This window comes from Pseudochaenichthys georgianus, chromosome 7 (genome assembly GCF_902827115.2).
Source record: "Pseudochaenichthys georgianus chromosome 7, fPseGeo1.2, whole genome shotgun sequence".
NCBI classification, from domain to species: domain Eukaryota; kingdom Metazoa; phylum Chordata; class Actinopteri; order Perciformes; family Channichthyidae; genus Pseudochaenichthys; species Pseudochaenichthys georgianus.
In genome coordinates this window covers 31,552,508-31,572,306 of record NC_047509.1, presented here as the reverse complement: position 1 = coordinate 31,572,306, position 19,799 = coordinate 31,552,508, and the positions used below count along the sequence as shown (strand labels likewise).

At 38.8% G+C, this 19,799-nt stretch overlaps 2 protein-coding genes across 2 annotated transcripts in view; one reads left to right on the top strand and one right to left on the bottom strand.

Moving 5' to 3' along the window:
* Window positions 1-19,799, top strand: part of mtor (mechanistic target of rapamycin kinase) — a 141,472-nt gene that overhangs the window by 51,122 nt on the left and 70,551 nt on the right. The window contains 1 exon segment of the mRNA XM_034086211.2: window positions 5,997-6,142. Within this exon segment, the coding sequence (XP_033942102.1) occupies window positions 5,997-6,142 (146 nt within the window).
* On the bottom strand, window positions 12,502-15,847 carry angptl7 (angiopoietin-like 7). The gene is made up of 5 exons (XM_034086381.2): window positions 15,356-15,847; window positions 13,986-14,089; window positions 13,705-13,899; window positions 13,389-13,584; window positions 12,502-13,261 (listed from the first exon to the last, which is right to left on the bottom strand). The coding sequence occupies exons 1-5, from the start codon at window positions 15,708-15,710 to the stop codon at window positions 13,092-13,094; spliced, it is 1,020 nt and encodes a 339-aa protein (XP_033942272.1). The 5' UTR covers window positions 15,711-15,847; the 3' UTR covers window positions 12,502-13,091.

The window sequence follows — 19,799 nt, the reverse complement described above, 5'->3', positions numbered from 1 at the left end:
CGAACTCTTTGTTTAAAACGAATTGGCCATCGGAATGTGTGGAGGAATTCTCCCAAGGCTCACATTCCACAGCGCTCCCCCCCCCCCCCCACTCCTGTGATCTCCCATCCCCCAGTCTGTAGGTTTCTGTTTGCATATTTCTATGCCGTAATTCATACTGGTCCTCTCACGCACATACATTCTCCTTACAGTATACATACATAGGCTATATGAGTCCGTGTGAGGCGTTTTTGCCCTTTTGCTTTTTACCGTACTAAATGGTCTAATGGTCAGTGGAGCGAGGGGGGAGGCCCGCGAAGTGATTTCAAAACAAAAAGCACTCATTTGCTTGGAACAAAGAAAACGGCCAAGACACACATTGAGTCCAGAAAATGAATGTTATTAAGGGCTGTAAATATAATAAGCCTGTGTCTAAAATTGACAACAGGCTTATTATATATACAGCCCTTAAGATACACTGTTGTGTTTAACAGCTGACCACCATGACATACTTTGTTTTAGTAGATTTTGCATGAGAGCAAAATGTATAAATATGAGCATTAAATTATATGAATATGAGAACAAAATGCATGAATGTGTGAGTGACAATATATGAATGTGTGCATTGAAATATGATAATATGAGAGCAAAATGTATGAATGTGTAAGTGTAAATATATACGTGTGTGAGAGTGAAAATGTATGTATGTAAAAGGAGAATATATGTGTGTAAGAGTGAAAATGTATGTAAAAGGAGAATATATGTGTAAGAGTGAAAATATGCTGCATTTTGAATGTCCGATAGTCCACCATTTCCACCGGAAATATCAAACATTTAATAAAAGTGAAAAACAATGAACAAGACTTAACCTATTCATCATAATTAATTATATTTATTTCGTTTGGATGTAGGATTTTTTACTTTGTTTAGAACAGTGATCTTCTACTATATGAACATTTTGGACCCAAAATCACAAAAAAAACCTAAAAACCTAAAAATATTATTTTTCATATAGGTAACACAAACATACACAACGAAACCATTTAAAAGCTGGAAATATATACATGGGATGTCACTATGATAATGTGAAAGTTTGATTGAGGTAGCATGGGATTTCATTCTGATAAGGCAAAAGTGTTATTATAAATATAATACAAATATATATATACACATTATGTACAAAAATAATCAAATATTTATCTGTGCCACGCTTCAAAGCGGTTTCTGTCAACTACGACACAGAGGGCAACATCACAGGTTCCTCCTCCTCCATGTCAAAAAACAAGCTTAAAGCTTGACTCACGTTCAGAGTTCTCTTCATCATAGTTGAATCTTCAAAACTCTAAATCTATCTAACTATATCTAAATTCTCAATGTTTGTCTGTCACTTTACTTCAATCGCAGTCTCCCGCCGCCTCTCTTCGTCTCCCGCCGCCTCTCTTCGTCTCCCGCCACCTCTCTTCGTCTCCCGCCGCCTCTCTTCGTCTCCCGCCGCCTCTCTTCGTCTCCCGCCGCCTCTCTTCGTCTCCCGCTGCCTGTCTTCGTATATCTTCGTCTCTCTCCATTTCCCGCCGTCTCTCTTCGGTTCCCGCCGTCCCTCTTCGTCTCTTTTCGTCTCGTTTCGTATCACTCCGTTTACCTGATTACCTCACCCCCTCCCTGGTAAATACATCCTGTTGAGCAGAATCCACAGTTTCCAGTATTTTCCGTTGAGTAAAATGATAAAATATGGCGAAGATATTAAAATATGTGCTTCCATTATTCATACTTCTGAAATATATCTGTATTAACTTTATATCATCGTATGTCCGTGTTTATTGGGTCTTTTTGCATGAAACAAAGACTGGCATATAGTTTCAAGCCAGTACTTTCGACAGAAATACACATATACATCCTGTTGAGCAGGATCTATCAAATACGGCGAAGATATTCAAATATGTGCTTTCATTTTTCATACTTTTGAAATGTATTAACTTTATATCATCGTATCTCCGTGTTTACTGGGTCTTTTTGCATGAAACAAAGACTGGGATATAGTTTCAAGCCAGTACTTTCGACAGAAACACACGGCAATGTTGTCCGGACTGTTGTTTTTATGCATCACCGGCTTGAACAGGTCATGTGATCTGATCACGCCGGCGTGACGGTCGACTCCAAAGGGTTAATATTAAATACATACAAGTATTTTTACAACTTTTATTTAGAAATACTCTGTTGTAATTATTGATGCATAAATGTGTTCATCCATTCAATGTGGCATCTGCTATAATGGGGTTAATGTATGATATTACTTAATAATACAATACATTATAATATATGATATGATAATTACATTTTAGTTTTATTCATTTCTTATTTCATAGTTTCTCATTATTATTATTTTTATCGCTCATCTTATTTTTGATTTTATTAATCTGTGTGAATCTGTGCTGTCCTGTTTTTCACCCTCACCCTGTTGCTGTTTGAACTACTGAATTTCCCCACGGGATTAATAAAGGTCCATCTTATCTTATCTTAATGTATACGTTGATTTACTTCAATCTACTGTACTGTGTAAAAACACCCCAACAATATTACAAGAAATATACTGCATAAAGCAAACTATATACTTTATTTGATCTAAAATATTGATGCTTTTTAATTATAGTAGCTTGTGAAAACCATACAGTAACAAATAAGTGATTAAATGCTACAGTATTCAGCAAACACAACTGCAGAGCTGCAAACATTGCAAACAGACTAAGTTCAACAACACCCAGTTGTCTTTGTGTATTTTGTGAATGAAGCGCCATCTCATGGTTAAATCCTGTAATTGAACAAATGGGGAAATTGGGCAACGCCCTCTAGCAATTTGGCAACACCCCCAGCCACTGGCATCCGCTGGGCTTTTGACTGGGACACACCCATTTGAGTCTGATCTGGAGTGCTACATCTGTAAAGGACAGAAACAACTTTGTTTCTTTAGGTAAATACACATCTGAGTTGACAAATATGACATGTGGGGTACCTCAAGGCTCCATCTTGGGGCCTCTTCTCTTTAACATCTACATGCTACCACTGGCTCAGATAATGAAAAACAACAAAATAAGTTACCATAGCTATGCGGATGACACACACATTTACGTAACAATTTCACCAGGAGACTATGCTCCAATTCAAACACTGAGTAAATGCATTGAAAAAATCAATGACTGGATGTGTCAGAACTTTCTACAATAAAACAAAGATAAAACTGAGGTAATGGTTTTTGGAGCCAAGGCAGAACGTATAAAAGTTATCGCTGAGCTTCAGTCTGTAATGTTCAAAACAACAGATAAAGCCAGAAATATAGGTGTAGTCATGGACTTTGACCTGAGTTTCAACAGTCACATTAAAACAGTTACTAAATCAGCCTACTATCACCTAAAGAATATATCTAGGATTAAAAGTCTAATGTCACAGCAGGATTTGGAAAAACTTGTCCATGCATTTATCTTCAGTAGACTGGACTACTGCAATGGTGTCTTCACAGGTCTCACTAAAAGATCTATTAAAAAGCTGCAGCTAATTCAGAACACTGCTGCTCGAGTCCTCACTAACACTAAGAAAGTGGATCACATCACTCCTGTTCTGAAGTCTTTACACTGGCTTCCTGTGTGTCAAAGAATATATTTCAAAATACTGCTGCTGGTTTATAAAGCTTTGAATGGTTTAGGCCCAAAATACATTTCTGACCTACTGCTAAATTATGAACCATCCAGATCTCTCAGGTCTTCAGGGACTGGTCAGCTTTCTGTCCCCAGAGTCAGAACTAAACATGGTAAAGCAGCATTCAGTTATTATGCTCCAAATATCTGGAACAAACTCCCTGAAAACTGCAGGTCCGCTGCAACTCTGACTACTTTTAAATCCAGACTAAAGACTTTTCTTTTTGACGCTGCTTTTAATTGAACTATTCACATCTTAAACTGCACTGTAACTTTTATCCATGTATTTTTTTTTAATGTTTATTTTATTATCTTTTCTTTTTAATGACTGATTTTAAATGCCATTTTCTTAATGTCTTTCGTTTTTTGTAAAGCACTTTGAATTGCCTTGTGTTGAAAGGTGCTATATAAATAACCTTGCATTGCCTTGCCTATTCTTGTTCTAAATCCCTCTGATGTAATTTAGACCAAATCAAACCATGCTTTATTGAATTGCCTGCAGTCCTTTATATAAGTTAGAATTGTTTTTGATTCAAAGTTTATTATATTAGGTGTTTTATTTTAAAGGGTTGACAAATACAAAAAAATCTGTCTTATATAATTGAATCTCAAACCGCCTATAATAAATCCACAGGTGTGAGGTGTTATTCATTACCACCAATGACTCAACTTTAACATTTTTATACACAAACTGTCAAGACCCTTTGTGGAACAAAAGGTCCACGCCAACTGGATGTGCATGATATTACGTTCACTACATGATGTTGGAATACCTTTAGAAAATGGGCTGTACTTACATTGTCTCCAGCTGGCAGAGCAGTAGCATTCAGACCTCATCTGTTTTGACATTGTCATTGTGTAAACAATGATTATGGTTGACTTGGCCAAGTTCAGTTTAAGGTTTTTCTTTGTCATCAACATATTTTCACACTAAGGCATTTGGTGTTATGAATTTTAAGCGTCTGCCGGAGAATTCAAATGGTGAATCAGATGGTAAATAGAGTTTATGACCGCAAGTAATGGCTACGCCTAAATGGAGGCCCTTGAAAACATGAGAAGTCACTCAAGTATCCTCATATGCCCTCATATTTTGAGGAGACATTAATGCTTTAATTCACTAGGCATACCTGCATCATGCTGTGACATAAGCATCTTTGGTGTTGGCCCAAAATGGTCATCAGCCTTTTTGAAATTGTTAAAGGTGATTGTGTGTTTGAGATATGCCCAGTCTGCACTACATTACACTCTTAAACAGTTAATTAGAAATAGGTTGCTTTCAATTTGGTAAAAAAAGGAATGGGAAAGTATAAGATGACATCAAGGTGACATATCATCACATCATTCATTTTGCAATGCTCTTTCACCAACATCTCTATCTGGAGCAGTGTTTCTTTTGATTTGGAAAACCTGTTGAAGTCTGACAAATACACATTTTTCCACTCATAATTTCCAGGTAAAGATATTTCCCAAAAGTGCAATTAAAATGTTATGCGCAAAACAGGCCTACATGTTGGTTTGTTTGCAAATATATTTCATTCTGTTTTATTGTTGCCAAGAATCTGTTGGTTTATTTGAGTGGGCTTATTTTTAATTGAAATAGCCCACTTTATAATAATAATCAATACCTGACTTGATGATGTCATTATTTCTATAGCCTTCCTATCAATTGTTTTTAAGCTTAAAAATAACCTGCCTCGGACTGCAGATGAAAATAAGCCTTAATGACTTAAAGTGGCACATTAAAAGTATGGACTCAAGTGCTCATGTTAATAAATGTGCTCTGTCGGTTCCTAACAAAATAAATACTAATACAAACCGATAATATCTAACCGGAATTTCTTCCATTTGTCCGGGATATTAATATCTTCTCAGAAACACTGATCCCTTCCTAAATGACATGCAAAGGTGTTGCAAACCAACTAAAACAGGTAATAGAGAAGCCTTTCAAGATGTAATTTTGTCCCTAGGCCACATATTGAGCTAATTAGTGACGACACTGTTACGTTGAGGCCGCAGACCGTCATGTGGGGGTCATAATATACTAGGGACACCCCCTGCTGTGAGGCTGCAGTGGAAACACGTGTAATGCGACCTATTTGGAGCCATTGGAAAGAAGCGAACCAGGCTATCGGACACCCTTTGACACGTCAAATGGCTAGATTAACCACCATATTTAAAGCATTAAACACAGACTTTTGCTGAATAATAAGTTTGATGTGTGATGCAAACTTTGCTGATTGCCAATAGAGAGCAACTGTCCATTCAACTTCCATTTCATTTCAATCTTACTCAACAACTTGATAATTTTGTACAATTTGTTTCCTTTTCCAGGGCCCTCTGCCCCTCAGAGATGATAATGGAATTGTGCTGCTGGGGGAGAGAGCTGCCAAGTGCCGTGCCTACGCCAAGGCTCTGCACTACAAAGAGCTGGAGTTTCAGAAAGGTGCTTCTCCTCTCATCCTGGAGGCTCTTATCAGGTAGGTGGTCTTCATACCTTTGACTAGGGTTGCAAAGGGGTGGAACGTTTCCATGGGAAGTTAAGCTGGGGAATTTTGGAAATATTCGATGCAAAATTAAACAAAAAAACACAACATTTCAACAGATTTTTTATTTCTTTTTTTTTAAAGTAGAACAGAACAAGTTTTAATTATTTTATTGAACAATTATTTGTTTCATTGAAGAACGAAAACAGGAATGTTGAGTTAAATATTACTCATCCCCCCCAACCCCACTCATTAAAAAATGAACAAAAATGCACCCCCCATCCAAAAATCCCCACAAAGTCCCATTCAAAATGTTAAATGAAAAGAGTCCTTCTCCCTCCAAAAAGTCCCATTTAAACAAAAGCAAATCTTCCTTCAAGTGATCCTCTGCATTTTTGATAAACCCTTTCAGTCAACGGGCTCTTCCTGGGCCTCATCAATATCCAACTCTTCCTCTTCCTCTTCCTCTTCAGTGTCACTGTCCAGCCTTGTTGAGGATGGCTCTGTGTCCGGCTCAAAGAGCCTTAGGTTTGCCCGAATGCCAACCAGTTTTTCCACTCATTTGTGAGCCTGTTGCGAACCTTTGTGTGGTCTCAATAGCCATGCAGTAAGCAGTGTGCTATAGCATTGATATTCAAGTGTACTTGAATGGCATCTGTTTGTTTTAGTCAAGATTATGCTAAAATATACTTTCCCCAACTATATTTAAGTTCCCTATGAAGAGCCAACCTTCAATTTGGAAAATTCCCAGTTTATTCCCGTGGAAAGTTTCCATCTTTGAAAATTCCCGGAATTTTGCAACCCTACCTTTGACCCAAACTCTGTCTTTCAGAGGAGAGAAACAAGAAAATGGCCTTTGCAAGCTGGGGGTTTAAGTTTGAGTTGAGAGAAATGCTGTGTTTCAATGAATGTTCTTCTGTATGCACATGTGCTATTTTAAAGGAAGGCTCCAGGCATTAGATAGTTAATCAAAACTTCAGTATTTAGTGAAACATTATGTTTAAACCATACCCTGAAGAAATCAGCGATATTCTCGGGTAAATAATGATTTTATAGCTCTTTTTTATCAAAACCTGTATATTCCGTCAGGCAGCTGCCATTTTGACCATTTTCAGTAGTCACATGATCCGAAAAACTAGGTTGTGACGTCATCTATGCGTTCACTTTGTAAACACACGAACTGCTCATTCGACGAAAACATGGAGTATTTGAGTTCGGACTCGTCAGCCGAGGAAGAAGTTTAGAAAAATAAAGTCCAGGCGGACTTACTTTGAATTATCACTATAGGTATTCATTCCATCCAAATACAACTGTAAAAAAAATAAAAAACATGCTCTGTTATCCTCTTAGGCCCCACGGACCCGGTTCCGGGGCCGAAATCGCGTCATTTGCAGGAAACAACGTCTAAGGAACCTTAATATTTAATAAACTATGAATATTTTATATCCATATAACGGGAACAAAACTAATTTAACTGATCTTTTTCATTTTTTTCTTAAAAAAAAACACACAATGCTAACAGTGAGCCTCTGAATTAGTCCAGAGCGAAAAATGCTAACCTATTACTGCACCGAAAATCACTCCTAGCTCCCTTATTACTTATCCTAGCTGCACATCCAACACATCGTTTATGATCATCGTTCATGCTGCGAATGGATCTGGCCCTTCCTACATCCAGGACATGGTTAAACTGTACACCCCAGCGCGTGCTCTACGCTCTGCATCAGCCAAACGACTCGCTGCACCCTCGCTGCGAGGGGGACCCAAGTTCCCATCAGCAAAAACACGTGGGTTTGCTATCCTGGCTCCAAAATGGTGGAATAAGCTCCCCATTGACATCAGGACGGCAGAAAGCTTACACACCTTCCGGCGCAGACTGAAAACTCATCTCTTTCGACTCCACCTCGAGCGATAGAATTACTAACAAAGAACTGCTAACATAGCACTTATATACTAATAAAGGACTGGCTTATCTATAGCCAGTTGAGTAGCACTTGAAATACTTGGCTCTATGAAACCTGATGTACTTATATGATTCTGTTTTCTTCAAGGTTGTGTCTTCCTGGTCGAATGTACTTATTGTAAGTCACTTTGGATAAAGCGTCAGCTAAATGCAATGTAATGTAATGTAATGATCGTAAAGACACAGAATCTAACGGTGCTCACCTTAACACTGAAAGATACAAACTCGCGACGTTATCAACAAAAACGTACATCAAAACAAGTGGTGCTAGGTACTAACATGCGCTAGGCTAACATGGCTTACCTTCGTCTTTGCCTGGTCTAAACTGGTCTTCAATGGCATTACAATGATAACAAAGATGATGTAGTTAATCCATAGGTTAATATCCAATGTGACTGTGTCCCCTTTGAAATGTTCTGATAATCTATAAGCAATAAAACTGCAATTCCGTTATCTGCCGTCCGCTCTGTGCTCCATGCGCTCTGGGTCCTGCAATTCTTGCTTCCTTACGTAGTAAGCAATAAGTAAAGTCTGCCGAGTAATGTGCTTACGCTGGCTGGCATTGGCAGTGCACTGCATCCCCATTAAACATTTTATGTTTTATCATACTCTCAGAGTAGTCGTCCGGAAACTTGAAATGTTCGCTGCATACATGCGCCTGTGGATCTTTCGGTTAGGGCCGAGCACATTTCGCTAGCCACTGCTTCCGAACGTACTTCCTACGCTTACCCGTTGGCAATAGATGGAACCGAGCATTCCGTGGATTGTTCCTATCCGAATTGTGGCAATGTTTTGCGATACAACGAGCCATATTTCTATAGAATTGAGAGAGTAACTAGAGTAAACAACATGAACAAAGCACATCCGTCAATTTGTCCTCGACACCAAACACATAGTTCACGTCACTTCCGGTAAAATAAGTCATGTGACTCGTCAAAATGGCGCCGCCCACAGGGTTGATGTTATTTCGGTAATTAATCAGCTTAAAATCACTGATAACGTCATCGGATAAAAAAAAAAGAAGAAAGACCGGCAGAGACTGGTCTGTTTTATCGGATGATAATTATTTAAAAATGCGTGTCATGAGCATTGCCTCCCTTTAAGTGCTTAAGTGCGTCCCAATGTAAAGCACGGTGAAATGCACTACTGTATGTGGATGTTGCCCTAAATGTTCCAAAAGTTGAGCGTATTATGCAGAATACTTCTCCCTCTCCATCTTGGCTATGCATCGGAATTTGCGCAACCAGCCACGGTTGCGGTTAATACGATGAACACAGCATTATACAAAATAAGTTTCTTATTTAATACATGTATCACTTTTTTCTTCTGTCGAAAAAAAGCCAACATTAATTTTACTGGTTTAATTGAGCTGTCTATAGAGATTTGCTACAGCGAATGACAGCATTGCTAGCTAGCTAGCTAACAAAGTAATTTTTTTCACTTCCGTAGAGTGCACAGCAGCCATGTGCGATTTGAGACAACACTACACTTTGAAAATACACACACTGCTTACATGTTCACAGTTTATAGAATGGAAAGGTACTGCAGTGTCCGCCTCACTTTGCTTATTTGGTCCTTTGGTCCCTGTACGTTTTTCACAAGTTATGGTCAAATTATTATGTAGCTTTATACAAAGCTGTATATATCTTCTTCAAAGTCAGGACTTGCTTGTGACTTTCAGATGTTAACATAATTGAGTGTCATTGTGCAGTCCCTTCCTGCTGGTGTGGATTCATCCTCATCACAAAAACGAGGTTTGACAGGCGGCTCTGTAATAAACAGTTACTGCATTAGAAGTTATTGCTTCAAGACAAACATGAAACTATTCTTTCAAAGTCAATTTATATTCGAATAAATACACACTCAGAAAAATATATTACACATATCCTCACATAAGCCTTTGATATCTTCTGTCATCTTTTCCATTCTCCTTTCTCATCCTTCTTTATTTCTATGCCTTTGGCATGGCATGGAAAAATCTGTTTTCCAGGCATCTAATTGGACGCCTGCCTCCTTTTCATCTGTGAGTGTCTGGACTTGTGTTTCTCAGGGGTCTGTTTTCAATTTCTCAGGAGCCTTGATGATGATGAACGATGGGGGCCGGCACTCTGGTGTTTTCAATATCCCCATCTGGTTCTCACCTCTCCAGGATTTCCCATAAAATATCCAGAGGCTGGTGTGCATAAGCACTAAGTTAACCTGGCTCTACTGAGTAGTTTCTGTATTTAAAAAAAGAAAAAGGTTCATATCTGATGCACACTTTTTGATGACGTGGAGGCAGAGCACTTTTGATGAGTCTGGGCATTTGTAGATGAGTTTGCAAATGTTTTGAGGATGTTTTTTTTTTAATTCTCTTATATGGATAAATACAATTCAAGGTATTCATTCTGAATAGGTGACATAACTCACACTTTTTACAAGTCGTAACTGGTGTGAATAATGTGTGAGGGATTTAAAAAAATACATCTAATAATTAGTTTGAGGTCTGACTATATTAGCTGGCCCCATGGCTTTGGAAAGAGCCAGGACATTGGTCACATTTTCCCCAACAACAGAGGAATATTGTTAATTGAGTATTTGGCATCATGGTGTTATTAGTACATCGTCCAGTGTTTTAATATTGACTTGGATTAGTAATTTGTTTCTGTTTTTATTGAATTTGACAGTCTCTGTTAGAATGGAATGATGGTGTGAAGCTGTGTGATAGATATTATTGAGGACTGTTAAAGTAAAGTGCTCCCCCATTTACTAAGTGAATATTAATTTGGTGGTTCCATCACCACTGTAGGAACTACAGCCGGGCATTAGTGGCATCTGGACAATGTGTTAATAATAAATGGGTAGCCATAATGTTACCAGGCACTATGGACATTTATTTTTTTAATAACATGTAGTATTTTCAGATGTATAGAGCGCTGTAAACTGCAAAACTCCATCTTATGCTAACCATACAGAGAGGCTTTTGTGCATTATTGTATTTTACTTCTTAACTGCTCTTATGGATCCAATGTAGGGGTAAAAGTGGGTGGAGACTATAGTAGTATACATGTACAATGTAATGCAATCCATTAGCCACTGGAGGATATTCTACTTTGGTAATAACTGCATTAGATGTGTGGGTTAAACCGAGAACAATATATACACTTCATATATAGAATAATATAATATATATAGATTTATATAAATGTTTTATCAGGGAAATCATATAATGAAATTCAGGTCAACAACATCTCAAAATGTAGCCTCCAGAATGACCCTTAAATTGAATCCATAGCACTGACAGTTAAAATAAATGTGGATCATATTAACTACCAAAGGGTTGCATCAACCTGTAGCTGTTTTAGTGGATTGCATTACTTTTTATTAAACACTCAGTAGATGCGTAGGATTCTCCTTTTATATACAATCCGGATTCCAAGTGAAAGATATGTGAAAGTAAGGACTTATTGATAGACACACACAATAAATCAAATGCGTTTGCTGAGGACTAATAAATCCCCATTAATGTATTTTGTTAACTTTTAGAACAATAAATTCAACACCATATTTTCTACAATTCTTTGTTTATAATACCTGCTGAAAGAGCCTGGAAGTCATATTCACCTAAACACAGTACATCTTTAAGATTTCTATCTTAAGTTAAACTCTCCACAGATAACTTCAACTTCCATTTGCAGCCATTGGGTTTCCTAAGTGATGCACTTCAGTGATTAGAAATCGATCTTCGTCAACAGAAACCAGCCTATAGCTGTTCTTACACCATCCATCACGGTTCAAGGTCTCCTTTTGTTGTTGGGGGCAAAAGTTTGAATAGTTTAACCCTTAGAAATAGAAAGACCTGGACACCATTCAAAGGTTGCCTTTGGGTTTACTTGATTCCACTGAGGGCATTTCTTCTAAAGGTTAAGGGATATATGTCCACTATAAGTTAGATGTTTACCCTGACTCAATGTGTCAACTTGTAAAAGGAAGAGAATCGCACTAAGCCCATCACTGAGCATGTATAGGCAGTGCTCCCCGTCTGTAGGTATTTGAATTTTCTATGGAATTCTTGGTTGGTTAATAGCGTAGCACAGTAGTGTTTTTGTTTTGTAGGTAGTAAACCTTAAGGCATTTAACTCAACAGCAGAATAGAGTCTGTGTGGTCTTCAGTCTTAGGTTTGGCTTAGGTGCCCTGGGACCTTTGTCCAGGATGTCAGTAAATGACCCCAAGAGTCAGAGGTCGATGGCTCAGGGCACATATGTTGCTAAATTTGGACCGAAATGGACACCTTGGTTTGCTTTTAGACCTCCATTCAGTTGGACACATTTCAGCTATGCTATTTAGTCAGTGGAGTGACAAGGATCATGTTGAATAACCAGGGTATATGCTTTGTTTCTTTTAAAAAATATGTTTATTTTCTATTACATTAAAACAACATAATTACAGAGCTGTACACATTTTACAAATGACATATTTCTGTCATCAATGGTTAGGGTTTTACAATAAAATGCAGCGTAATTCATAGGAAATACCTTTGGTGGTTGATCCCATTCCATCAACACACATAGAACACATTTTAATTAGTTCCTACCAGTCCATAATGATTTACCTCGAACCAGACCACTCTGGAAAGATTATTTATACTACCCATAAATTGCTTGTGTTAACTGAAACGAACATCCTAGTGCTTTCAAGACAAATGAGACAAGGAATCAAAATCCAGTCACCCATACAGGACAGTGGTAAAAGAGCATCTATCAAAGCTTTTTTAAAAATAAAATATTTTACTGATAAATACACAATTAACTACAATTTACAATCAAACACCGCAAAAAACATTACACATTCATTTGACTGAAACTCAATCAGACCATCATAAACGACATTTTCGTTTCTCTCGCAGTCGAGGGGGTAAGCCACAGTTTGGTTGAACATGTATTAGTGATATCTCTCAGCATTCATGCATATGATCTTGGTCCAGGACACAGCTGAAGCATTTATGGTTGAAAATCCACTGGCCGGATCTTCATCTCCACTTTCTTGAGGGAGTAGTTGGACCCGTGCCAACCGTACCAATTGATCCCATCTGACTTCTTTGTGTGCTGACCGTAGCGGTAAAATACGCCGTTCAAGTTTGAGTCAGTGCAGCAGTTGTACCAGTAACCACCTGGAAGGAGACAATGGAAAATAATCAAATTTAATGCTAATGGGAAAGAATAAGTATCTGTTACATCTACTATAAATCACACCAGTAAAAGGAACGTTTTCTGTGTTTTTTTGTGCAAAAAACGTACCTTTGCGCATGGAAGCACAATGGTCCACACATTTGTCATTGTCCTTGTTCATGGTGCTGAAGTTGGTGTTGTTGTGGTAGCGCAGGGAGTCTCCAGCGTTCCCACTGTAGTTGGCAAGGAAGAGCTTGTAGCTGTTCAGCTCATTACTCACACTGAAAAAGCCATATTCGGCGTAGCGCGTCTGTCCTTCCCAGTCCTGCATTGAAAAACATATACAATTATTTAGAGAGCGACAATTGAGAATATTGGCTTTCAAGGTGTGCTCTTATGTGTCTCAACCCAAGCTATAATAAGTGCTGTGCTTTCCAACACGTACCTCCATCTCAATCCTGAGCACTGTGGGCTGCCTTGTTAGACGAAAGATGTTGTCATTGCCTAACCAGAAGTCTCCGCGGATAGATCCAAATCCATTTTTGTACTGCTTCCAGTCCTGGTTAAATGATGTCAGGCCTACTTTGCGCCTCTGGATCAGAGTCCAACCACCGCCATTGGTTTCCATATCACAGAAGACCTGAACATATTTACCATGATGTTAAGCAGATGGCCCACTATGCTCCACCAATAAGTGCAACAATAAAATGCTTAAGTTCAACTTACGCTTAACTCAGGTGTACCCAGAAACTCATCTTTAGGAAGTTTGTACTCGCCAGAGATCTTGTAGTTCTTGCTGTTCAGCAGGGATGAGCAGTCATATATGGCATCTGGAAGAAAAAAAGAACCCTTTTCAGTTATGATAAAACCATATGCAGGTTCATAAAAAGAGTGAATGTCATAAATCTGAACAGCTTTATGGATATCTGAGTGATTGGGCAGATGAAAAAGTGACCTTTACCCCCACCAAAAGCAAAATAGATCGAAACAGAAGGCTCAGAATTTTTCATAGTTCTCCTCAGACTTCAGTCACAGTATGGTGATGCCATTAATGGGGCTATGAGATCACTATGGAGCATTGAGCCCAATACTTTAAAAAGGCTGTGTGAAAGAAAGAGAGATGGAAACCTTCCACTTCTTCTAATCTTTGCATCCCTTCCTGTTCTGCCCTCCTGTCTCTAATTTACTCAAGTTTTTAAAAAAAAAAGGCCCCTGTGTTCCCTGTGCCAGTGACATAAATGTGGCCCTGCTAGACCACACAGTTAAGGTATTGAAATGATAAACTACGTCATGCCTGGCTAAGCTCCTGGCAGCGGCAAATGCTGATTAGTGGTGTGTTAAAGTCAAGCCGAATGTCGGAGATCATTTGTCTTTGATGGAGCTCTCTTTTGATACCCCTGCAGATGAGGCTCCAGCTTCAAAATAATGCTTTTCACTGCTGTCAGGCAACTCAGATTAGTGTGAGCACTGTAATTTTCTTCACAACCAATTAAAAAAAAAAAAAAGATTCTGGGACCAACCAAGCAATAGACATGACTGATTATAGTTTTTCACGCCTGGAATAAATATATAGTTTCTTGTGTGCAAAATATTTAGCGTATTTGAAAAATGCTTCAGATAATTTACGTCCTCACATTCCAGTGAAATGGATGCTTATGCATTTCTCAGCTTGTTATTTACTTGAGTTTATCTTTTCAAATAACGAGTAATAATGAGTACTCTTCACAATTGCAAGAAACCTTTTTGTAAAATTAAGACATGCTGAACATGTGAGTAGAAAAAAGGTACATTTTGAGTTCAATATTATTCCAAAATCTTTCCCATCTGGTGAACACCTGGAGTGTGAATTTGACAGCAACAGTTTAACAGGCTAAAGAGAGGAAAAGGCCAGTTGCTCAAATATGCACTGGAATCACCAAAGTGTCAGTTTTACCATCATTTTATTTAAAATCTCCCCGGACTGTTTCACGTGAATACAATTCAGCAAAAATAACTTCCTTTTTTTTAAAGAGGTAATGTCATCAAACAGAAGAACAACAAATTCTGGTCATTCATTCCTACTCTATTACCAGCTGCTACAACGTGTCAATGCTCACCTGATGAAGTCTGAGTGGCAGACTGCAGGGTTTGCAGCTGCATGATCTCTACACGGTTGTTGATCTCAGAGTACTTGCTCTCCGCCTCTGTGACCCGGGCTTCCTGGTGCCGGTTCTGCTTGTCCAGCTCCATTACTTGCCTAACAACGCTCATCAAGTCGGTCTCCTGCTTGCGACTCATCTCGTCCAGGATACTGGTCAGATTGGCCACCTGGACCTTCAGTGAACGCACATCGTTGCAGCACTGATTCTTGGAGGACTTCAGAGGTGTCTTCCTGGGATTCTGGGCCCAAGTCTCCGCCAACAGAAGCAGCGTGAGCCCAAGAACCATTACGCTCAAATTAACTTTTGCCATTTCTTATAGGAAAGTACTTTCTAGTCCTTTGATTCAAAAGTAGTCGTTCCCTGGAGAAGGTCTTTGCTGGAAATATCAAACGGACCAAAGCTTTGGCTAACCGGTAAAGTTGGAGCTCCTCACCCAGGCTCTGTCTTGTTTCCTAAGTGAAGCCCTCCTCTGCTTGAACATCTTAAATATTTTGTATGTGGGTCCTCCCCCTTTCCCCCCCTCTGCGCACCATGCTGACCCTCTCCAACCTTCAGGGTGGAGGACCTTTCCCATACCTCCTCCCCCTGGCCCCCCCGCCTACTTCTCCACTCATCTTACTTTCACTCATTCCACAGAGGTTTTTGCTCACGTTTCTGCTCTCTTTGTCAGGTGTTGAAGGTTTCCTGGCAGTTGTTTTTTGCCTCTGCCTGGAAGGGCAACATTAGAGGCTGAGGACACAAAACAAAGGTTACTGTCTGAACTCAATGTACTTACAATTACAAGCCATTTGGTAAGGTGTGAAACGGCAAACTCTTAAATACTTGCACTGTATTAAAGTTATTTAGCTTTGAAGACAAATGTTTACAACATTTAAAAGAATGTTTCAGGTTTAACAGCCATTGTATGTAATTATCTTCCCTGTCTTCACACTCAAATTAGCCTGTTAATGACAGATTTGACTCCTATACTTGGGGTTAACCATTTCTTCACTAAATTTGGTCTTCACATGCCAAGAGGTGTGCGAAGTCACTAATCACTCTTAATTGTGGGTTAAGTGTTCTGTTGATGCTACCCTTTTTGGCAGACTTTGAAATATAAATGTTTTCTGCAGTGCCTTTCAACATAACACTTTAAAAGGGTGTTGATAAAACGGGAAAGGCTTCTGAAAAAATTAGGCCAAAATTCAGTCTCCATTAAGAAGAAAGAATGTATTCAGGAGAGGGCAAGCACAGTCTTTCCGAAAAGATTAAAATAAGATTTATCAATAACAGTTTTTACTCTTGACTCTATGCAGGGAGTTTAACTGAAAGGTTGAGGTTCTTCAGATCCAAAATGAATCCCTGATGTCTATCTAGTGAATAATACTGCTGCTCTTAGTCATATGATGCAAGTAGTAAGATGAGTGCGTGCAGAGTTCAACCCATGCGATGTATATTGGGGGTCTTTGTTCGTCGGGTGCCTTGTTTGTGTCTTTAGAACTCCAAAGGTCTTTAAGTTGTCCTGACGATGGTCCCTTAGCCTTAACCTTATTCCAACCCTAACCCTTCCACATTGTGTTACTTTTGGCACAGTGAAGACATGTATTCGTTTTCCATTGACTCGTGTTGACCCAATGAAATAGACCATGAATTCAGGTTTGACCCGGGTCACCGGTCTGTCTGGATTGGGTATAAAGGAGCTCTGTACAATGGTAAGTATCTGGTTACTCTTGACTAATTCAGCCTGTGTTTATTTTAATACTGTACATTGTTGAAAGGAAATGCTCATAGGCACATAAAGTGGTCATTGCGGTTGGAGCCAAATGTTAACTGCTACAATAGTGGGGCATACAAAGCAGCCTTGTAGCAGAAAGTGTTCGTTTTCCATCTGCTGCCGAATTGGGTGCATTTGCATGACTTAATAACAAGGTTTGCAAAATACCTGCTTTTCAGTAATCTTTACTTTAAAAACATTTTCCACTATGCCAATCACTGATCTGGGCGTGAACATTCTACCTTTGCAATGTCAGACATCAGAGAGGCTTTCTTGAATCTCCATTCTGTGGAATTTCTATCCCAGCTTCCCGAGGAGCTGCCAGCCTTGCCAACTAAGATGAAGGCTTTGGAGATTAGGCCAGGTTGTGGGGTTTTAGGGGGCGTTTACCTTGGATATGGGAACAGCAGATCATGCATGACTTTTATGATCCTCCACTATGCCTGATCATTGGCGTGCAAAATAGATGAACTGCCATGAGGAGGTGCCAGGGTATGCTGTAAGTATAGGGAGTTTTGCGTAGCAGTAGTAACTGAGACATGGCTGTACCAGGACATTCCTGTCAGTTTTTACTTAAACTTTATGGCTTTTCCCTTCTCCACATGGACAGGGATAGAGTGTCTGGAAAAGGTAGGTATTAAGGCGTTTGCAAATTCATAGACAAGAAAACATTTCTCTGTCCAAGCATTCAAACACCATCAATTTCCTTCATATGATTTGAAGACTTTTGTAGCGCCATGATGCAATATTTTTACAAGTGGGTCTACATCTGAGTAATGCAATAACGACCACAGCAATCGTCTATTTTAACAATAAAGTATTCTACAAATGATTCTATTGATTAATCAGATAATTTTGCTTTATTAAAGACAAATAGTAAATAAAGCGAAAAATAATTCCAATTCTTGCTATGGCATGTACGGTATATGGATTTCTTGCCAATAAAATGTTTTAACTGCAATGTATTGTATAGGAAAATATTAACCAATGGAGGCAAAAACAAGGAGCTGAGGGCGGAAAGGGTTGACGGAATATTAGCAGTAACTTAATAAAACTGTTGCTTAATGTTTGGCATCAAACGAATAATGAAACAGTTTTTTGATTGTTCTGCTCAGCATCATGCGGTCTGGTGCACAAATTCCAAATTATTACATAGTTATGAAAAGGTCTATTATTGCTTTGATGTTTCACCCAATAGCAAAACATTTGGATTTGTATAGCTCCTTGTTTTTCTGGGGATGTTGCTTCTGTAATGTTGCTGGCCATTTTAGATTATTTTTTAATGTGGACATATGCTTTTAGTTTCCTGGATTTCTTGGATTTGTAAGGTCCACATGGGAGTAATATTCCATTTTTCATCTCCATACAAACAAAATAGGTTGCCTTCATGTACGGTTTGTTGAAATGCTTTTAATTGCCAGACAAATCCTCCACTCTGATTAGATCATAACATGATCCTTGTTTTGAATTTCCTTCATTTGTCAAACAGCTCTCCATAATGTTATTGTTAGCCACAATATGTATGTGGCTTAGTTTCATGTGGTTCTCTTTGCGTAAAACCGCAATGTGATGATTGCAGGGTAAATAAAGTGAGTCACCACATAATGATCTCATTGAAATCCAGTCTTACCTTTCCATTATGTTTGAAAATATTCCGATGATATCTACCAGAGAGAAACAATTAACAGGTAATTCTGTTAGGATAACTATCTTTGCTATGATATGTTAAATATAATTGAGTTATTGGAAACTAGCACCAATTCTCCTGCCAAAAGTTGATAGAATTGTCAAAATGTTTATAATTTTGACCTTAGCTCTTCTCTAAATAATAATTATTGAATTGGCAGATGTTTCTAACTAACAATGTTCTGAAAATAATGTTATGTTTAAAGGTGTGTAGTGCCTGTTGACCTCCCTGTAACATCTTAACCTCAAGTCCTTGATGTGCGTCAGTCTCTTTTGGAAAATGTGCCTTCATGAATTTTCTCATTGCCCTAACTGCTCTGTGAGTCACATCTCTCTCGGCAGCAATGCATCCCAGCGGCATCACTCCTCTGCTCCTGGACTCTGTCATTCAGTGCTAGTACAGGAAAAGTCCAGATGGATGCTGTTTTATATGTTTAGCATCAAGCTGTTTTTCCTTTCAAAACAGCTTCTTTAAACACCATTCTCCCCTTTTAACTATGTCTCACCACGCTCTGTGGGAAGAATGCACTGCGCCTCTTAACATTAGAGGTATTTACTAAACTTTAACCAAGGCCCCCCTTTTTTATACGACTTCCTCTGGAAGCCCGAATATTTCATTGAACTTTTTTTTCCCTTTGCCCTGTAAGACAAGTTGGACAACCTGCTGTGCTAATCGCTGCTGGCATCTATCTTTGATAAGTGTGAGCTGGCCAAACAGTGTTTTCGGTCGGAATATTCTCACAGGCGGCTTTTGTGTCCCTAAATACACTGGAAAAACCTTTTTGTAGTCAAACAGTGACCACCGGGGCCAAGCTGTCAGTGAAGCACTCATGGGTTCAATTACAGGAAAGGCAGGAGGTGAAAGCAGGAGCCAGCGGATTCCAGGGCTTCTATCTCAAAACTTGAATTACGTAATCTTTATTAACGGTAACCTTTTCCACCTGTCGGCTCTGTTCTAAC

Coding starts and splice junctions, on each gene's coding strand:
- angptl7 (XM_034086381.2), bottom strand. CDS start 15,710: ATGGCAAAAGTTAATTTGAGCGTAATGGTTCTTGGGCTCACGCTGCTT. Junction 14,090..15,355: donor TGCCACTCAGACTTCATCAG/GTGAGCATTGAC, acceptor TTTTTCTTCCAG/ATGCCATATATGACTGCTCA. Junction 13,900..13,985: donor TGGGTACACCTGAGTTAAGC/GTAAGTTGAACT, acceptor AAATATGTTCAG/GTCTTCTGTGATATGGAAAC.